General features: G+C 52.7%; 6 protein-coding genes across 6 annotated transcripts; 2 read left to right on the plus strand and 4 right to left on the minus strand.

Moving 5' to 3' along the window:
* Nucleotides 1-1,476: 1,476 nt before the first annotated feature.
* N7457_004824 (Mpv17/PMP22 family protein) lies at nucleotides 1,477-2,397 on the plus strand (the record flags this gene model as incomplete). Its single annotated transcript, XM_057175869.1, has 4 exons — nucleotides 1,477-1,608; nucleotides 1,679-1,954; nucleotides 2,023-2,289; nucleotides 2,347-2,397. The coding sequence occupies 4 exons, from the start codon at nucleotides 1,477-1,479 to the stop codon at nucleotides 2,395-2,397; spliced, it is 726 nt and encodes a 241-aa protein (XP_057032916.1).
* A 585-nt stretch (nucleotides 2,398-2,982) lies between these two features.
* N7457_004825 (DCN1-like protein) lies at nucleotides 2,983-4,177 on the minus strand (the record flags this gene model as incomplete). Its single annotated transcript, XM_057175870.1, has 4 exons — nucleotides 2,983-3,415; nucleotides 3,503-3,677; nucleotides 3,733-3,806; nucleotides 4,164-4,177. 4 exons carry the CDS (start codon nucleotides 4,175-4,177, stop codon nucleotides 2,983-2,985), a joined length of 696 nt encoding a protein of 231 aa, XP_057032917.1.
* A 773-nt stretch (nucleotides 4,178-4,950) lies between these two features.
* Nucleotides 4,951-5,919, minus strand: N7457_004826 (ribosome biosynthesis protein NIP7; the record flags this gene model as incomplete). Its single annotated transcript, XM_057175871.1, has 8 exons — nucleotides 4,951-4,974; nucleotides 5,031-5,057; nucleotides 5,113-5,268; nucleotides 5,327-5,353; nucleotides 5,411-5,437; nucleotides 5,498-5,560; nucleotides 5,633-5,845; nucleotides 5,902-5,919. The coding sequence occupies 8 exons, from the start codon at nucleotides 5,917-5,919 to the stop codon at nucleotides 4,951-4,953; spliced, it is 555 nt and encodes a 184-aa protein (XP_057032918.1).
* Nucleotides 5,920-6,163: 244 nt separating this feature from the next.
* On the plus strand, nucleotides 6,164-8,236 carry N7457_004827 (nuclear export protein Noc3; the record flags this gene model as incomplete). The annotated part of the gene is made up of 1 exon (XM_057175872.1): nucleotides 6,164-8,236. The coding sequence occupies one exon, from the start codon at nucleotides 6,164-6,166 to the stop codon at nucleotides 8,234-8,236; it is 2,073 nt and encodes a 690-aa protein (XP_057032919.1).
* A 344-nt stretch (nucleotides 8,237-8,580) lies between these two features.
* On the minus strand, nucleotides 8,581-10,939 carry N7457_004828 (uncharacterized protein; the record flags this gene model as incomplete). The annotated part of the gene is made up of 2 exons (XM_057175873.1): nucleotides 8,581-10,862; nucleotides 10,918-10,939. 2 exons carry the CDS (start codon nucleotides 10,937-10,939, stop codon nucleotides 8,581-8,583), a joined length of 2,304 nt encoding a protein of 767 aa, XP_057032920.1.
* Nucleotides 10,940-12,724: 1,785 nt separating this feature from the next.
* Nucleotides 12,725-16,990, minus strand: N7457_004829 (PT repeat family protein; the record flags this gene model as incomplete). Its single annotated transcript, XM_057175874.1, has 1 exon — nucleotides 12,725-16,990. One exon carries the CDS (start codon nucleotides 16,988-16,990, stop codon nucleotides 12,725-12,727), a length of 4,266 nt encoding a protein of 1,421 aa, XP_057032921.1.
* Between the last annotated feature and the right edge of the window lie 1,528 nt (nucleotides 16,991-18,518).

Raw genomic sequence — 18,518 nt, forward strand, 5'->3', positions numbered from 1 at the left:
CTTTTGTATCTCCTTTCGATTACATCGTCGATGAGTCCTGGATCGCCTGATTCGCCGGCGTGGAGCATGTGAATAGATCGAGTTGGGGTACTGATCTATTCGTCGCGATCGCATCCTCGATGAGTCGCCGGCGTGGAGCCTGTGAATAGATGGGGCTGTTGCACCTACTAGGTCATCATACTATTTTGTCCATTCGAGGCAAATTACATTGCTGTCGACTTTCAAGGTTGCTAATATCCAAAATTGATCCATTCGGCGGGAGAGAATGTCAATATCACTTTCTGATTGAATGTATTGCGTTTGTGGCCTGGATATAGGGCTAGAGATTCTCATGAAAAACAACATGACATTGAGCTGTGTTGTGAGCATGCTAGTGTGATCAACCTAGCCTAAGGACATGACCACTCGCATATCCAGGCATCCTGCTCATCATCTCTTGGAGACTGAAGCTAAAGTTTCAGTTACATCATGTTGGCCAGTTGCTGTTGGCCAGTTGTTGCTCACAGGGCTGCCGACATGAATATCTCGGCGTGGTTTCAAATGTTGAGTATCTAACCGATATCTGACAAGCATGAGTGTGGTCCAGCCAGCTGAATCGAAGGTTCTGGGACTGCATTGGTGGTATAAGCGTATGTTGATGTACTAATTTTCCCACGATTTATGAGCAAGCCTCCTCAGCATGTACGGAAAACAGCATCTAGAAACGTTGTGGCAGGGTTGCCTCTCATTCATGTCTCATGCAGAGTCTATGTCCTGGTATTGACCTATCGGGGGCAAGTATTGTTGTTGCCTATCCGATATTGCACATAATTCATCTAGAAAGACTATGATTCCCTATTTATCTCGTCTGAATCTAGAGATGTCGTGTAAAATGCGATTTTGCCAAACCCCGTGACCACCCAAGCCCTGGGGGGGTTAAGCATCCAGGGGTAAATACTTGCATGTCGGCCGTGAGTGGGAACTTATTAGTCTGTAAGCAAGGATAGCGATTATCTAGCTACTCCATACTCCGTACAGCATATTGACTAGCATGAAGATCTCAAGAATAGCTTCGTCCCCCCCCCGGATTGAAATCAAAAGCGTCGGGGGTTTCCGATGAGCTCCGCCAATGGATCTCGCCGGGGATCCATCTGCCGACCTGACCACCGGTTGCTCATATACCCGCCATCCCCAGTGGCTCTCGGGAGTTTCCCTGATATATTTTATGCCCCTTGAATAATTCAGATTCCCCCAGGTATTAGAACCGGATATAATTGTGTGAGTACGGAGCCTCGGTTGTGCAGTTCCTAGGTCCAAACCCAGCCACCCTCGGGCCCCCAACTTCATAAACAAACGGTCTCACCCCATCGTCTGCCCATGATCTCTCCACTTAGCACCATATCATCCATCACATATTAATTTACTTATTTCCTAGGCACTGAATCCGAATAATTCTCCTGACTTCTGCTTTCCGATCCCCACAGTCCGATTATCACAATGTCCGTCAAGTTCCAAGAAGAGGCCGTCCGCGCCGTCACAACTGTCGCGGGCGATGGCAAATCCGAGGATCTCGTACACCGTGTCGGTGAGCGATTGACCGGTGGGAAGTCCGCGAAGGGCTATCTCCAGGTATGCAGTCCCCGTTCCCCCTCCCCAATAATATCGAACCGCCCACTGATTCGGGGAATGGATCGTCTAGGCCTACCTGCTCCAGCTCCAGAAGAACCCGTTGCGCACGAAGATGCTCACCTCCGGTGTGCTCTCCGGTATGCAAGAACTGCTGGCCTCATGGATCGCCCACGATGTCGGCAAGCACGGCCACTACTTCAGCTCGCGCATCCCCAAGATGTCACTGTACGGCATGTTCGTCAGCGCGCCCCTCGGCCACCTCCTCATCGGTATTCTCCAGCGGATCTTCGCCGGCCGCACAAGTCTCAAGGCCAAGATTTTCCAGATTCTCATGAGCAATCTGCTCGTACGTGTTCTCGTCCAGATCATCTGATTCCTCGTGCGCGATCGCTAATATCCCCGATTTTCCTACAGGTCGCTCCCATCCAGAATACCGTCTACCTGAGCTCTATGGCCGTTATCGCCGGTGCGCGCACCATCCACCAGGTTCGCGCTACCGTTAAGGCTGGCTTCATGCCCGTCATGAAGGTCAGCTGGGTCACCTCGCCCCTGGCCTTGGCCTTCGCTCAGAAGTTCCTGCCCGAGCACGCGTGGGTGCCATTCTTCAACATCATCGGTTTCATCATCGGTACCTATGTCAACACCCACACCAAGAAGAAGCGCCTGGAGGCTCTCCGCAAGGTATGTCATCGCCCTCCTTGATTTTCAGTCGCCGTCTTATGGCTAACAACTCAACAGCGTTACGATCAGCGCCGCGACCCCGCCTTCGAGAAGCGCGACTACCCTTAAATGGACCCAGTCTGCAATTGACTGCAAGCCAGGAAGACACCGAGGACTTATGTCTTCCGTATCCCGCTTGCTTGCAGTCCCTGATTAATATTTTCCTTTGTTTATTATTCTCCGGTGTTGATATCAATCCATGTACACACCCATCGTGCACTTTGGCATGCCGCAGATATTTCCCCCCTGATGTTTTCACTCAACCTCACGATGAATGGCTTTATATCTCTATTTTTATTTCAATCCCAACCTTTGCAGATCAGTATGATACATAATTTTCTCATTTTGAGCTAGTCACGTCATTGCTTCTGTCTCTGTCCAGCTATCCTCCTAGAGATCTACACACAAGTCAGGATAGAAGAATGCAGTAAATGAAACACAACCTCCATTAACATGGAAATCGGCGGTTTAGCGTCATTGTGGATTCAGCCATGATTGCAGAGAATCCGAGACCCACAACTACGTGCATACACGTGGTCAAGGTACATGTGAATATGGATACCCTCGAGGAGATAGATATGCATGACATACAAGCCATGCCCCAGCCGATGTGGATCTAAAAAGAAATGGATCCCTCAGACCATCCCTGAAGACCTACTCAACCTCCATCTCAGATCCCTTCCCCCTTTTAGCCTGCACCCAAGGAACAAAATCATCCAGCGTACCAGGCCAAGCCCCATCAGGACTCCACCAGCCCATCTCCTCATCCTCCAAGCTCTTCCGCATAAACACCTCAACCTGCTCCCACAAGTCCTTGTTAACAGGCCGCTTGCCGCGCTCTTCGAGGAACTCAATCCACCAATCCAGCCAAGGCGTCGTCTCCGTGTTCCACGCCACACCGCCGTGATCAGTCGTGAAGAAGAGCTGCCATTGCTCAGAGGCAATTTCGAACTGCAGGTTGCGCTGTCCTTCCATCCGTGAGAGCGGGAATGTATACCTGTAGACTCGGCGGAAAGTGGCTGGTTCCCGGGGGATCCTGGACCGCAGGGCCTTGGCGTATTCTTGCATTTTGGGGATATTGTCGCAGCTGGTGGGGATTGTCAGGTTGGATTGGATGTGGTGTTGTGGAGAGTAGGGTTGGGATTGAAGGGAAGATTTAGGATTCTGGACTTACCCGACTTTCAGCCATCCTTTTGTGAATCCCTCGCGGGTGAATTCACCCATTGAAGGGGATTGCAGAAGCTCCGCCATGGCTAGGCAGGTTACTTCGTCTAGCTCGACGTTGAGATCCTGGAGGAAATCGATTGCTCGAGTGAGACCAATGGTATCCGGGCTTTCAATTGGGTCATCTGGGGATGGGTTAGTGTCTTCAGCATCAGTGGGTTGGTCAAAGCTATTAGGTACCTCGGTAGCTTTCGAAGAGCTTTGTGAGTGGTGAGGTTATGACTTTCTTGGTGGCACTCTCGGCGGTGAAGTAACTAAGAGACGTTACGGTTAGCTTTAGAGGGTGTCTTGAGCGTGATCCGTATGTGAAATCAACAGAAGGGGGACAGATAGGTATGTCGTGATTGGAAGAGGGTTGTAGTAAGAGGGAATGGTAAGCACTTCTTCCCGGTTTTCTTAGTTCGAGCCATCTGGATCATAAACAAGATGGCAAGGAATGAGATGTGTTCAAGCCGAAGACAGTCATGCAAAGAGAGGAGTAGATACTGTAAGTCTTGATCCTCTGTCCGCCACCGTGAGCTCAATGGGGGGCACCGATGGGTGGAGATTGGAGACAAAAGCCAAGAAGAAACATGGCAACGCGTTTGACGCAAACAAAACGACAAGCTTACTTTTCAACCGCCATGGCCAAGTTCCAATCATTTGCTTTAAGGAACTATGGTAGCAAGTTAGACGGCTGCACGTGACGGGACCGAAGTGCCTAAGACGTTCAAACGAACGGAGCGATGCAAGCATAAATGGGGGATTCTGGGAATCCCTTACTTTAGAAGCCACAGAGTCTTTTGTTCGTGTGCAGTTGACAAACTCAGCGATTTGCTGTTTCTGGTTGCTTGTGTAGGGTGGCATGGTGGGGGTTTGGCAATGGTGCCTACTGTGTCGGGGATGCAGCAAAGGCCCGGACCACGGGGGATGCAGAGGATAGCTCGGCCTGATGGACTAAGACGGATAGGTTCTTCTTGCCTTAGGACCTACTCCGTACACTTCGGCTATGGGATCTGTAGTGAGTTATCCTCGCGGGCTTGCCCCAGTTGGATCGGATCCAGACATGCTGACTCAGCATGGCTCTGGCTCGGCCGTGGAGACCGACAATCGCAAGTCCACTTTATAGCAACTATAAGTCTATAACACAGTCTCCATGTTCTGGACTCTACAATGGCTTGATATTACAAGAAGCGCATTTCTTTAAATGGATGTTGATTGTTGATTGCCGTGTATTTCATATGGGAGCCATCACAGTGATGTCGATCAATATTTGCCATCAATTCATGACATTAGAAGCAGTATTCGATGGTAGAAAGTACAGTCAACTTTTGTAAGATCGAATAGATCAGATAAAACTCCCAAACGCCTTCTTCAATGTACAAACATGTGATATTCGGTTTCATGTTTGAATGTTGCTTAGGTAGTGAACAAGGTATCCTCCTAAGAAACGTGTTAGTAATTTAGTATAGACAATATCAATAACAGGCTCAACCAACCTCTCTCAGGTACTCTCCAGTATCCGCCTAATAATTCATGTTAGCAAATGCAAGTTGAAACCGGGAGCGAAGCCTTAGTTACCTGACGGTGGACGACGATACTGGTAGGTTCTAATTTTTGACTTTGAGTGCTCGATCTAGCAGTCACTCCGAAGCCCAAGGGGACATCATTAGATGACATGATGACGACTCCGGTGTTATCGGGAGTCTCGTCACTCCAACGCGAAATGTGGGCTTTCTGGGGGGTCGTTAGCAAGATGCACAGTATCCTATCGGAAGGCAGGAGAAAAGCTTACCAAAACTGAACCGCCATAGAGCAGAGGCTAAATTATGTTAGCAAAACTCAGAAGATCCTATCGGAAATTGAGATATAAGTTTACCATAACTCCGTTGTCCTTAATCCAGACCTATTTCGCAGATAATGAATTAGCATACTGTCGCATTGAAATGCTCAAATTGATACATACCTTGTAGCGAGCGTGCTGGGCCAAGAGATCCAGGGCTGTCAGGTTGATGCGGAACTTGCCCGTCTGCCAGCATGTTAGCCTCCGCGACTCAATTGGCAAATATCCTGGACACAAGTCCCAGAGAGTTTATGATACCTTTGTGAACTTGCCCACCATGGTTCCCATGGACAGGAGAGCGTCGCGAGGGAACGAGACACTCAAATTTGCGATGCTCTTATCGACATAATAGACGCGCGATCCCTGCAGACGGAAAACACTCTGGGATCCATCCTCGGCGGGGGCAATGAGGGTATTGAGACTGCGGCCGGTATAGGCAGCGAGCTTCGTGAAGAGCGTGCGGGTTTCTTCCTAAAAAGGCCATTGAGTCAGTAAAGGCAGAGATCATCAATTTCAAGAGTACGCACTTCTGTGAGGGATCTCATATTGTCGATAGCAAGAAGCTTGTGCTGTTGAGAAGTGAGGAACCAGAAAAAAACCAAAGTCGGGCAATATCTCACCGCCGACGAACGGACCTGAAAATTATAGCAGTAGGACGGGCCATAACAACCAATCAGAGCCATGCTTGTCTGTCCGCCTAGAATTTTCGGGACCGCCTTTTTACTCTAAAGATCTTTTACTCTTCGCTGCGAACATAATTGTCAACCACCCAAAATATACAATTGCAAAATGGCACGTGGTCCAGAAGTGAAGCGCCGACGATTGAGTCCTCCAGCGGATGTTGAGGACTCTTCTTCGCGCTCCAAGGCCAACTCAGAATGGGATGTCGAGCAAGACTACGAACAGCGCCCGCGCAAAACCACCAAGAAACTCGGCGAGAGTGCACGATTGCCAATCAAGACCTCCGAGGGCTTCGTCCAGGCCGAAACTAAAGTCGAAGATCAAGGCGAGGAAACCGACAGCTTCTTGGGCACCGATGATGACGAAGACGAGGATGGTTCCGAGGGTGAGGGCGAGGACGGAGAGGAATCCGAGGAGGAAGCGCCTAAGATTCCTATAAAGGTACAAATCCTGCAGGCAAAGGAGGACCTGGCGAAAATGGCAACCTTGATCAACGAGGATCCCGAAGAACACATCTCTCTGTTCAAGACAATGGCCGAGATGGTGTCGAAGAAAAACACCCCCATCACAGTTAAGAAGCTGGCTTTGGCCTCACAGGCGGCTATTTACAAGGATATCATTCCCGGCTACCGCATTCGTCCATTGAGCGAGGAGGATCAGACAGGCAGAGTGTCCAAGGACGTCCGCAAGCTCAGAGATTTCGAACAGTCCCTTGTGCACGGCTATCGGGCATATGTCCAGAAGCTAGGGGATCTCGCAAAGCCATCCAAAGCTGACGGTCCCACCGATGCTGGACTCAAGAGCTTCGCAATTTCGATGGCTTGCACTATGCTATTGGCCGTGCCACATTTCAACTTCCGCAGTGAGCTTCTGAAGATCCTGGTCAACCGTCTGGCACGGAGACAGCCCGATGCGGACTATGTCAAGTGTCGCGATACCTTGGAGGATGTTTTCGCAAAGGACGATGATGGAACCGTTTCCCTCGAAGCTGTTCGTCTGCTTGCGAAGATGCTGAAGGCCAGAGACTTCCACATTCACCCCAGTGTCTTGGACACTTTCCTTCATCTCCGTTTGCTCGGCGAGTTCCACTTGAAGGGCTCACAAAACAGAGTGGATAAAGAAGAGGAAGAAACCCCCATTGGAAAGAAGCAAAAGCAAAAGCGGGAATTCCGCACGAAGCGAGAGCGCAAGGTCCACAAGGAGCGCAAGGAAGTCGAAAAGGATATGAGACAAGCAGATGCCATCGTATCACACGAACAGAGAGACAAGAACCAGGCCGAAACACTAAAGCTTGTCTTCGGTCTCTATTTCCGCATTCTCAAGCTCCGCATTCCTTCATTGATGGGTCCTGTGCTGGAGGGTCTGGCAAAGTATGCCCATCTTATTAACCAGGACTTCTTCGGCGATTTGCTCGAGGCCCTGAAAGATTTGATCAATCACGCAGAGCGCGAGGAAATGGGCGAGGAAGGCGATGAGGAAGTCGTCAATGAGGAAGATGAGGAAGAGGAAAACAACGTCACAATTGCCGAAAGCGCAGCCCGGGATGCTCGCCGGAGGACGCTGCTCTGCACCGTGACTGCATTCGCCCTGCTAGAAGGCCAAGAAGCCAGCAAAGCCGCAGCAGGTCTCCACCTCGACCTGAACTTCTTCATCAAGCACCTGTACCGATCCCTCTATTCCCTCTCCATGAACCCAGACGTCGAATTCAACCCCGATACATCCCTTCGCCTCGCAGACCCCAACTTCTCCTCAGACGGCAACCAGCTCGCCCAGTCCCGTTCAAGGAACAGGGTCAACTTCCAGACTCCAATGGTTCTCCTCCTCCGTTGTCTGCAGCCAACTCTGCTATCCCGTGCACATGGCAACCCACCCCCAAGCCGACTTGCGAGTTTCTCCAAGCGTCTGTTGACAAGTTCCCTCCAGTTGCCGGAGAAGTCTGCTCTTGCCACACTGGCGCTCATGAACCAGGTCTCAAAACACCATGCCCGTCGTATCTGTTCCCTTTGGCACACAGACGAGCGCAAGGGTGATGGTGTATTCAATGCCTTTGCCGCTGATGTTGAAGCCACCAATGTCTTTGCTGGCTCGGTGTGGGAAGGTGAGCTGTTGCGTCTGCACTACTGTCCCCAGGTGCGGGAGGCGGCAGTGGATATTGAAAAGATGATGTCTGCTTCTAAGTAAATACAGTCTTCGTGAATAATATTACATGCACATTCAGCTACGCGTCCTACTCATACTGTTGTAATTGTAATCAAACAAATATCATATTCACAAGTCAAACATAATCATCAACATAATTCATACACACGGTCCCCCGTAGGGGACCAAATTCAACAAGATCCAACCCCGAAGTGAGGGTTCGCAAAATCAAATCCGACAGAGAGGTGAGAGTTGGTACTTTTTTTTGTTGGTTTGTTGGTTTTCACCTTTTTTTCCTCTGTTTTGCCCCTTGGTTTTAAATTTTTTTTTGATTTTTTTGATTTTTTGCGTCCAGAGTGTCGATATCAAGAAAATATAGTGTTCGCTTACTTGCGAACACTATCCTTGGCGGCTGGGCCACTCCCAGCGGGCCCCTCGCTGGTCTTCTTCTCATCACCCACAACTGTTGGAGTTGGGGTGACGTCGGAATCATCCTCGTCGGGGAAGCGGTCGCGGTACTCCTCACGCAGGAGTGGGTGGATGTCGGCGAGGGACTGTGGCTCCCCGTGCACGGGGTGGGCCACAGCCGCAGGGAAGCGTGAGGTAGTGGAAGCATCGCTAGCTCCACGAGCAAGATTCTGGGGGATGGCGGGCACGGGGGGGATTCCTTCTGCCTCCTTTCCTTGGAGGGACGACCGGGCACCTTTGCCACTGCTGTTGGATGAGACACTGTCATCCCGACGACGGCGGGTTCCGAACAAGCCAGCTCGACGCTTGTTTCCGTCAGCAGATGAGTCCTGCTTATCCCCGGGGCTCTGCTTTGACTTGCTATCCGAAGAGCCTGCTGTGTTTTTCGGGGAGGCTCCAGTCTGCTTCTTGGAGCCATCCTTGTTACCCGACAGCTGTGCGGTTGACATCTTCTTAGCAAGCGACTGCTTAGCTCGGCGAGGAATGGATGTCTGCTTTCCAGAAGTCGTGCCAGGAGATGTAGTAGTTCCGGAACCAGCAGGGGCACTGGTTCCAGCGGGGACAGTGGGAACAACGGCAATGCGCTCACGACCAGTAGGAGTCGCGGGTGGAAGAGCGTCAGGAGAGACAAGTTCGTAGCTGAGGCTGTTTGATGGGTCAAGAAGGGTGAGTCCCATGCGAACACGAACCAGTAGCCGCGTCAAGTTGCGGTTGTCATCTTTCAGGTGGCTGATCTCGCTCTCAAGAATCTCAAGGTCTTTCTCCACGGATTCATTCTTTCGTCGTTGGAAGGCGACGAAGGGCTCATTGGTGCTATCCCAAAGTCCAGCAATGCAGATGTCGACTTTCTCATTGAGCTCCTTGTAGGATGTGCTCAGTCCGTCGAGATCGGTCCGCAAGTCACGAATGTCATGCTTGAGCTCGTGCTTGATGTTGAGAATCGCTGCTGCCAAATTGTAACCCTGCTGGTTATGCTTGGAGCCCAACTCCGCGTGGCCCTGGGCCAATTCGGAGTGTTGCATGACTTGTTCTCCGAGCTGGTTCTGAACCCAGCCAGCAAAGTCATCGAGCTTCTTGTCGAGGCGAGCGATGTCCTCCATCTTCTTCTCGAGTCGCTCAAGATCGGACTCGTACTTTTGTTGCAGAGACTTGACAGCCTCTGGGAGCTCACTCATCGTCAAGCTGGAACGACGAGGGGTAGTGGAGCCGGCAATGCCAGCGTGCTGGGGGTGAGGATGCATGCCATCCTTGGTGGAGGCAGCAGAGGCGGAAGACACGGAAGATGCGACAGCACCAGGAGCCCAAGGAGCGGAAGACACGACAGCACCGGGAGTGGGAAGGGCAGAAGACGCACTAGGAGTGCGGGAGGTGGAAGGCGCACCAGGAGTGCGAGGAGCGGAAGACATGGCAGCACCAGGAGTGCGAGGAGCGGAAGACATGAGAGCACCAGGGGTGCGAGAAGCAGAAGACGCACCAGAAGTGCGGGAAGCAGAAGGCGCACCAGGGGTGCGAGGAGCAGAAGACGCACCAGAAGTGCGGGAAGCGGAAGACATGAGAGCACCAGTGGTGCGAGAAGTAGAAGACGCACTAGGAGTGCGAGGGGCAGAAGACGCACCAGGAGTGCGAGAAGCAGAAGCCGCACCAGGAGTGCGGGAAGCAGAAGACGCACCAGGAGTGCGAGGGGCAGCAGACGCGACAGCAGCAGGAGTGCGAGGGGTGGACTCGCTGGTTGGCGACATTGGGAGTGGCTTGTTGAGACCTCCCTCCGTCGGAGACTTGTCGATGTTTTCCATCTTTGGTGGAGATGGAGGAGCCGAAAAGGAGCGAACAGTTGACTTCTTCAGAATGGAGGGAAGAGGAGGAGGTGCAAGGCGAGAAGAGAAAGGAGGGCGAGAAGTCAAGGGAACGCGATCAGCCAGGGGAGTGCAAGAAGCGAAAGCGTTGCGCTTGGGGTCATGCCCCACCGACTGAGAGCGACTCTCTTGGAAAGTCACCTTCCCAGGCACGCGAGCCTTCCGCTCGTTGGCAGGCGCAGCCGCAACCCGGACCGCAGGAACAACCCTCTCATCCGAACTTGTAGACCCCGCGGGATTGCACATATCATCTTCGTCCTGTGAGGTAAAGGCCGTAACGAAACTAGAGGACGACTGGGGTGTATCAGGGCGCCCAGTACGGCCACGGGGAGCTTCCGATTCGAAATCTATGAAACCAAAGGTCAGTGAATATCCTTATCATGTCTTCAAGTAAACTGAGACTGAGCCCAATCAGCAGGACCATGTGAAGCTAGACTGATTGATATCTCCCATGACTCTGAGTGTTATTCTCTGTGGCCTTTTGCTGAAGCTTGCTCTGTAGGCAAAGAACATCCTTCTGTTTGTTCACAGTGCTGATACTTTAGGCAAAGACCCATATACTATGGATGAACACTCAAGCATAGACCAGTTTCACAGACATGGAGATATTGTATCCCATGGAAAGGATTCAGTGCTCACGAATCAAGCCCAGTGCCATAGATTCCTGGTGCCAAAGAGAAAGAGGCCCAATCTCCAGAGGCATAGAAGCTATCCCAGGGAAGAGATCATATTCCAATGAATCAGATCTAGGCCCATAGGGGAAGTCCTAATGCCAAAGAGGCAGACCAAGTTCTTCAGAGGTGCACTGTCAATCCACAGGCGAGACCTGATACCAACAAAGGATGGCACAGTCCCCAGAGACACAGAGACAATCCCAGAGAAGAGACGGTGATCCAGATGGACCAAAGCCAGTTCCACATAGGAAGCCTTCATGTCAATGGAGAAGACCCAATTCCTCAGAGGCACAGAGTCAATCCCATGGAGACCTGCGTCGGACGAAAGGCGCCAAACATGAGGGGAACTGGAAGAAAAGAGAGAAAGACCACTAACCTTGGCTTTGTTTCTTCATCTTGTCTGAAATCTGATGAGATAGATGGTCAAAGATGATGGTGAAAGATGAATACGATGATGACGATGAGATGGTGGTTAGGGAGAAGAAAAAGAGAAGACGCGAGTGAGTGGTAATAACAACCCCGAGGAGGGAGTGCCGACCCCGAAGTTGGGGTGGTCACGAGGCCCATTGCCCCCAGGAAAACGGTCAGCCGGGCACGAAGCCTACAACAGGAAGCCGCATTGCTTCTATCTCCCAATACCGAAGGAACGGCCCAGATTCCTGATCACGAGGAGCATTTGACCCATTGTATTCCTGAGGATACTTCAGGTTCTCCATGCTCAATATCACATCCAGAGGATTCAGCGCCTCGAAAGGCTACGGATCTTCCATATACTGACTGGTTTTACCAGGTTCTACACCCTTAAAGGGAACACAGATGGTCTTTTATACAGCCCAAGCCATGTTTTGGACACATACTTTGGGGGAGAAAGCAATCTACATGTAGCAAACGGCATCAGTGAAAGGGCAAAGGAAGTTCAGGGCATAGATTCCAGGACAAACATGCATAAATGAAGTTACTTTTAAAGAACCATTGATCATAAAATTCATATCATTCAATATCTACTACATACTGGATAGATAAAAAGCCAGGCAGATCCACCGAAGGCATCTTTGGCCAGCTACCACCAGCATGGAGAGAGGACAAAAGGAAATCATTAACCATGAGAAATAATCAAAACAGAGCAAATTGCAAATGGAATTCGTAAATAGCAGGCAGCAAAAGCAGATAATACAGGGGAATAATGAAAGGAATGGTGTGTTGAGGACACCAAGGATATAGTGAGGCTGGGTTTTTATACTTCGTTTTGCCACGCACTTTCGAAAAGCCCACGGTATAGTTCGTCCCCGGAAGTTGGGGCTTCGATATCCACGTGATTTCGGGCTATCATTGAGCCGGCCCGAAGTATGAACCCCAGAAAATCGCAAGCATCGGAACGGCAAACATCATCCAAAACAGGTTGCTGAACGACCAGTCAGTTAATTAGTACTGAATGAGTCCATTCTACATCATTTCTGAGACCCAGATTCTCCTCAACAGCATCACCAAAGGAAATGAAAAAACAACTGGCAAGCACAAAAACACAAAATTCTTTTCTAATTTGAGGCCTTTCCACGACGGAAGGGAGAGAAGATGGCCCCAAAGAAGTTGACAAACACAGTGCGTAGGATTGCTTTGAGCCAACTGTCAGGTGCACCATTTAGAGAAACAGCTGTCACTGACCGGTTCTGACTCGTAGGACGAGAATCCTCATCGTTATTCTTGGGTGCGAGACTGTTGTCGGCCGTAGGCTTGGCATCAGATGCCTTGGCAGTAGGTTCGGTAGTTTCCTCGATGGCCTCGGCGGCAGGCTGGGGCTTGGTTGTGGTCTCGACTGATGGTTGCTGGCTAGCAGCAGGCAGCTGTTCGGTGGATGGCTGGTTGAGCTTGTTGAGCAGGGCGTCGCGATCGCCAGCAAGAGCTGCAAGACTTGGATCAGTTTCGAAAGATACGGCAGATGGTTGCTGAGCTGAAAGATAGAACGGTGTTGACTTACCGTCTGCGGGCTGTGAATCTGCGACGGCAGCTTGGGGCTGGGACTTGGCCTCGGAAGAGGAAATATCCTTCTGGTCTTTGGAGGACTCGTCTGCAGTCTCGGAATCCTTGTGAACAATAGCGGCGATGCCAACACCAGCAAGAGCGGCACCAGCAGCGGCACCAGCACCAGCAGCAAGCATTTCAGCGCTGAGGCCAGTATCCTTGGCAGAAGCCTCATCCGAGGCTTGAGCCGCAGTCTCTTCCTGCTTAGTCTCGGGCTCAGCGGCTGCGGAGGGTTCAGCATCATCAGTTGAGAGCTTGGCGGGTTGCTCCACATCGGTTGTCTCATCCACGGTCTGGGCTTCGTCTGCGCCGACAATCGGCTCAGTAGCGGCGACTTCGGTCTCGACAGTGTCGACCTTCGGCTCCTCCGTAGCGACAATGGTCTCCACGGCAGGGGTAGACTGTTCTGGAACGGTCTCCTCCACCTTGGAATCCTGCTGTGCAGGCGCTTCAGCGACAACCTCAGCAACAATTGGTGCTTCGGACTCAGCGATCACTGGCTCTTCAGTGGCTGTTTCTTCAACAACAGTGGTGGGCTGCTCAATAACAACTTCCTCAACCACAGTTGTCTCAGGCTCGATCTCCTTGGTGGTAGATTCAATAGGCTCCTCAGCCTTTGCGGTCTCTGCGACAATCTGTTCCTCCACAACTGGTGCGTCGGCAACTTCAGTAGCCTGGACTGTGGGCTCGATAGTAGCAGGAGCCTCCACATCCTCGGTCTTCTCGGTGGCTGGTGCCTCAGTGACAGGCTCCTCAACAACAGGTGCGACCTCAGGAGTAGGTTGCTCGATAACTGGCTCAGCAGCGGCCTCCACCACGGGCTCAGTCACAACAACTGGCTCTTCAGCAGCAACGGTAGGCTCAGCAATGACAGCCTCGGCCACGGGCTCAGGAGCAGCAGCAACTTCAACAGTCTCTGCGACAATGGCTGGTTCCTCAACTGCCTTCTCTTCGGCGACAGCTGGCTCAGCAACTGCTTCGACTTCAGAGTGCTTCTCTTCGGCCTTCTCAGCGGGCTCGTCGGCAGTAACGTCAGCGACGGCGGGAGCCTCAGTGGAAACCTCAACGGGCTCCTCAGCGACAATCTCCTTGGCAGGCGCCTCAACGGGAGTCTGTTCCACAACTGGCTCTTCGCTGGCCTTGTCAGCGAGGGGCTCCTCGGTGGCTTGCTCAATCACCTCCTCGGCCTTGGGGGCCTCGGGCTGCTCAACGACATCCTCCTTGGCAGACTCAACGGGGGTGGTCTCCTCGGTGGATTGTTGCACAGGCTCGGTGGGAGTGACAACGTCCTCGGTGACCGCAGCGGGAACCGCCTCAGGAACAGCAGGAGTCTCGGCAGCGATAGGCTCGGAGACCTCGGGGACAGCGGGAGACTCCTCAGTAGCAGGAGCAGCAGTCTCAACAGCGGCGGCTTCAGTAGCCTCAGGAACAGCAGCGGACTCCTCAACCTTCTCGGCGATAGCCTCCTCAACAACTGCAGGGGCAGACTGCTCAGCAGCTTCAGCGGCGGGTTCGGCGGCAGGAGTCTCAACGGCAGCAACAACCTCGGCGGGCTTCTCAGCTGCGGGCTCCTCGACAGCCTCAACAGTCTGCTCAGGAACGGGCTCAGCGATCTCAGCCACCTTGACTGGCTCGACTGCCGATTCCTCAGCGACAAGCTGCTCAATAGGAGCCTCCACAGCCACCTCCTTGGTGGGCTCGGGAATGACTTCGTCCTTGGCCTCAGAGACCTCAGTGGCAGTCTCCTCAGGAACGGCTGCGGTTGTATCGGCACTGTTCTCGGCCTCTGCCTCGACAACAGGCTCCTCAACTGCCTTTTCTGTCACAGGCTCCTTGGTAGGCTCAGCGACATCTTCGGCGGGCTTGATGTCTTCCACAGCAGCCTCAGTGACAGGGGTCTCCTGAACGGGTTCAGAAACAGCCTCCACGGTCTTGGGCTCTTCAGCAGCGGGAGTCTCTTCGACGACAGGCTCGGCGGCGGCTTCAGAAACGGGCTCGACGGCCTTGGCCTCCTCAGCAGCGGGCTTCTCCTCAACGATCGGCTCAGCAGCTTCCTCGGTCTTGAGTTCTTCGACGGCGGGAGTCTCCTGGGCGGTTTCAGGAACAGCCTCCACAGCCTTGGGTTCCTCCACAGCAGTTTCGACGGCGGTAGTCTCTTCGACAACAGGCTCAGCAGCGGCTTCGGGAACGGTCTCGATGACCTTTTCATCCGAAGCAGGCTTCTCCTCGGTGGTAGGTTCAACAACCTCCTCGGTCTTGGATTCTTCGACCACAGGAGTCTCCTGAACGGGTTCAGAAACAGCCTCCACAGTCTTGGGTTCCTCAGCAGCGACTTCAGGAACAGCCTCGACGGTCTTGGCTTCTTCGACGGCGGGGGTCTCCTCGACGATGGGTTCAGCGACAGTTTCGGGAACGGCCTCAGTGGCCTTTTCTTCAGTAGCAGGCTTCTCCTCGGCGGTAGGTTCAACAAACTCCTCGGTCTTGGCTTCTTCGACCACAGGAGACTCCTGAACGGGTTCAGAAACAGCCTCCACAGTCTTGGGTTCCTCAGCAGCGACTTCAGGAACAGCCTCGACGGTCTTGGCTTCTTCGACGGCGGGGGTCTCCTCGACGATGGGTTCAGCGACAGTTTCGGGGACGGCCTCGACAGCCTTCTGTTCGGTGGCAGGCTCCTCGGTGAGCTTGGTTTCTTCAACGGCGGGGGTCTCCTGGGCGATTTCAGGAACGGCCTCAACAACCTTAGTTTCTTCGACGGCAGGAGTCGCCTCGACGATGGGCTCAGCGACAGTTTCGGGAACGGCCTCGGTAGCCTTTTCTTCAGTGGTAGGCTTCTCCTCGGGGGTGGATTCGACAACCTCCTCAGCCTTAGATTCTTCCACAGCTGGGGTCTCTTCGACAACAGGCTCTGCGACAGGCTCGGTAGCAGTCTCCACGGGCTTGGATTCTTCCACAGGGGCTTCGGTGGTCACAGGAACAGCCTCGGCAGACTGCGACTCTTCCTTGGCGGGCTCGACAGCCTCCACAGTCTTGGATTCTTCCACGACAGCGGCGGGAGCCTCTTCAACGACAGGCTCAGCGGCGGGTTCAGGAGTAACCTCGACGGGTTTTGCCTCTTCTGCGGCAGGCTTGGCGGTCTCCTCGGCCTTGGGTTCTTCGACAACAGGCTCTGTGGCGGGTTCAGGAGCAGCCTCCACAACCTTGGTTTCCTCCACAACTGGAGTCTCTTCGACAACGGGCTCTGCCACAGTTTCCGGTACGGGCTCGACGGTCTTCGATTCTTCCGTGGCGGGCTTCTCCTCGGCCACTGGCTCAGCGGCTGGTTCAGCCTCCTTGGCGGCTTCGGCTGGTGTTGATTCCTCCACTGAGGGCTCTGCGGGTTGGCTCTCAGTCACGGCGGACTCTGATTCGGCCTCCTTGGGGGCTTCGACTGGTGCCAATTCCTCCACAGCGGCGTCTGCAGGTTTAGTCTCAGGGACCGCCTCCGCAGATTTCTCGGCTTCCAGAGCAGCCAGAGAGCTGATACTCTCCTGTCTCTTTTGCAGCTTCTTCTTTTGCTTCTTTGCCTTCTTCCTTTCCGCGGCGGTCATGGGGACCTCGGGTTGGGCGGGGGATTCTTTGGCTTCGGTTTCGGACTCCACCAGTGTTGCGGTGGATTCGCTCAGGTCCGACTCGGCTGCTTTCTCATCGGTGACAATTGGGTCGGTCGAGGTGATTGGCTCAACTGGCCCGTCTGTCGGCAGCGCATGGCTATCCGGAATCAGGGGCTCTTGCACGCTGGCCATAGTTGTTTCGTCAAAATTCGTAATGTCGTAAAAAATGATCGGTAGGGTATTAGAGAAGGGGGGGGGATGGTTTGGCACAATTTGACCAGCAAAGATTCAACGCTAGATTAATGTGCACAGTAAAGGCTCTCAGAGCAGATGAGGGGATTATCGAGAGTATGGGGGGAGGGGAAAAAAGCAAAAGAAAAAAACTCGGCCTAAAATGTGTACAAAACCTCTGACGGCACAGCTTTCCAGAGTGGGGAGGGGGGTTGGCACAGTGACCATACTATTTGCAGCAATTGTCCACATCTGTCCACTCCCATCTTTCACCACACCCAATGGCCGTTCGTACTTTTGGGCTTTCATCCGATCTCCACCATGCACCCAATATGCGGTGAAGCTATCGCCGAGGTCCTTTATTGTATCCAAGCGTTGCTTTTTTTTGCTTTTGCCCCCCCTTTGAACAAGTACAACTACCGGGTTTCCCGGCCCCCTTTGTGCTTCGACCACTTGATATCTACGGTCGCACGAGCATCGATCTCTTAGAGGCGCAAACCAAAAGAGAGGGAAAAAATGAGTGGAAGCGCTAAGCTGAGGCCGCAGACCCATTGAGACACATGCGCCAATGAGACCGCCGCTGGGCCGCAAGGCTCTTATCCACCTGTCATATGGTCTACCTTGAGTCATTCGACATGCAGTGATCTCCTGCAGTGAAAGAAGGAGAAAAAAGGACTCATGTTCGACATGAAAAAAAAGTGCGGTGGAGGCTCAGTCCCCAATCGCCCAACCCGTGGATTGACCGGCATTCTGGGCCTGGTTTTTCCCTGGTCCATTATGCGGAACACCACGGATCTCGGCCAACACCATGTCTATTTCGGGCCTCTTCCGATTTCATTATTTACAAAACAATAAAGCTCGTGCCACATACACACTAGCAGCTTTCATGCATTGCGTGCGACCTCCCTAGACTTGGCCCCTCACAAAGCTCCCCTATTCGCATCTCCGGCTAAAAAAGCCATTCCGAACTGCAGCGCGAAGTACTCCGTAAACTGCGCGAGATCGGTGCTGCAGTCCCAGAGCCTGTCCTTGATCGGATCAGTGTGCCGTTCCGCCTGTTCCCTGCCAAATTTTGGGGTTTCAGGGCAGCGTATAGATGCTCGGCGGGTGTAATCGGCTTCCCGGTCCACGGCGGAGCGGAATGCGCGGGACTCCTGGAAGGGGCGCTGGGTCCGCAGATTATTAAGGGGGTACTTCACATGACCCTCCCGATTAATAGTATACAACATTGAACCCGCAGAGTTGACTCCGAACGTGCCGAAATGATATCTATGCTGTATATCACGTATGGAGCACATCGTATCCAGGCCTATAGCCGAGTCATATGAGATCGATATTGGATATGGAAATTTGGTCTAACGATCACTTATATTGTGAAGCATCCATAGTCCGGCCCCTGATCAGATTCAATGATCTCATCAGGGGATTCCATCAGGGGATTCCATGAGAAGATACTCCGTACTCTGTACGCTTGACAACCTCTTCCCAT

This window comes from Penicillium paradoxum (genome assembly GCF_028828445.1).
Source record: "Penicillium paradoxum strain IBT 22861 chromosome Unknown utg000004l_segment0_segment0, whole genome shotgun sequence".
NCBI classification, from domain to species: domain Eukaryota; kingdom Fungi; phylum Ascomycota; class Eurotiomycetes; order Eurotiales; family Aspergillaceae; genus Penicillium; species Penicillium paradoxum.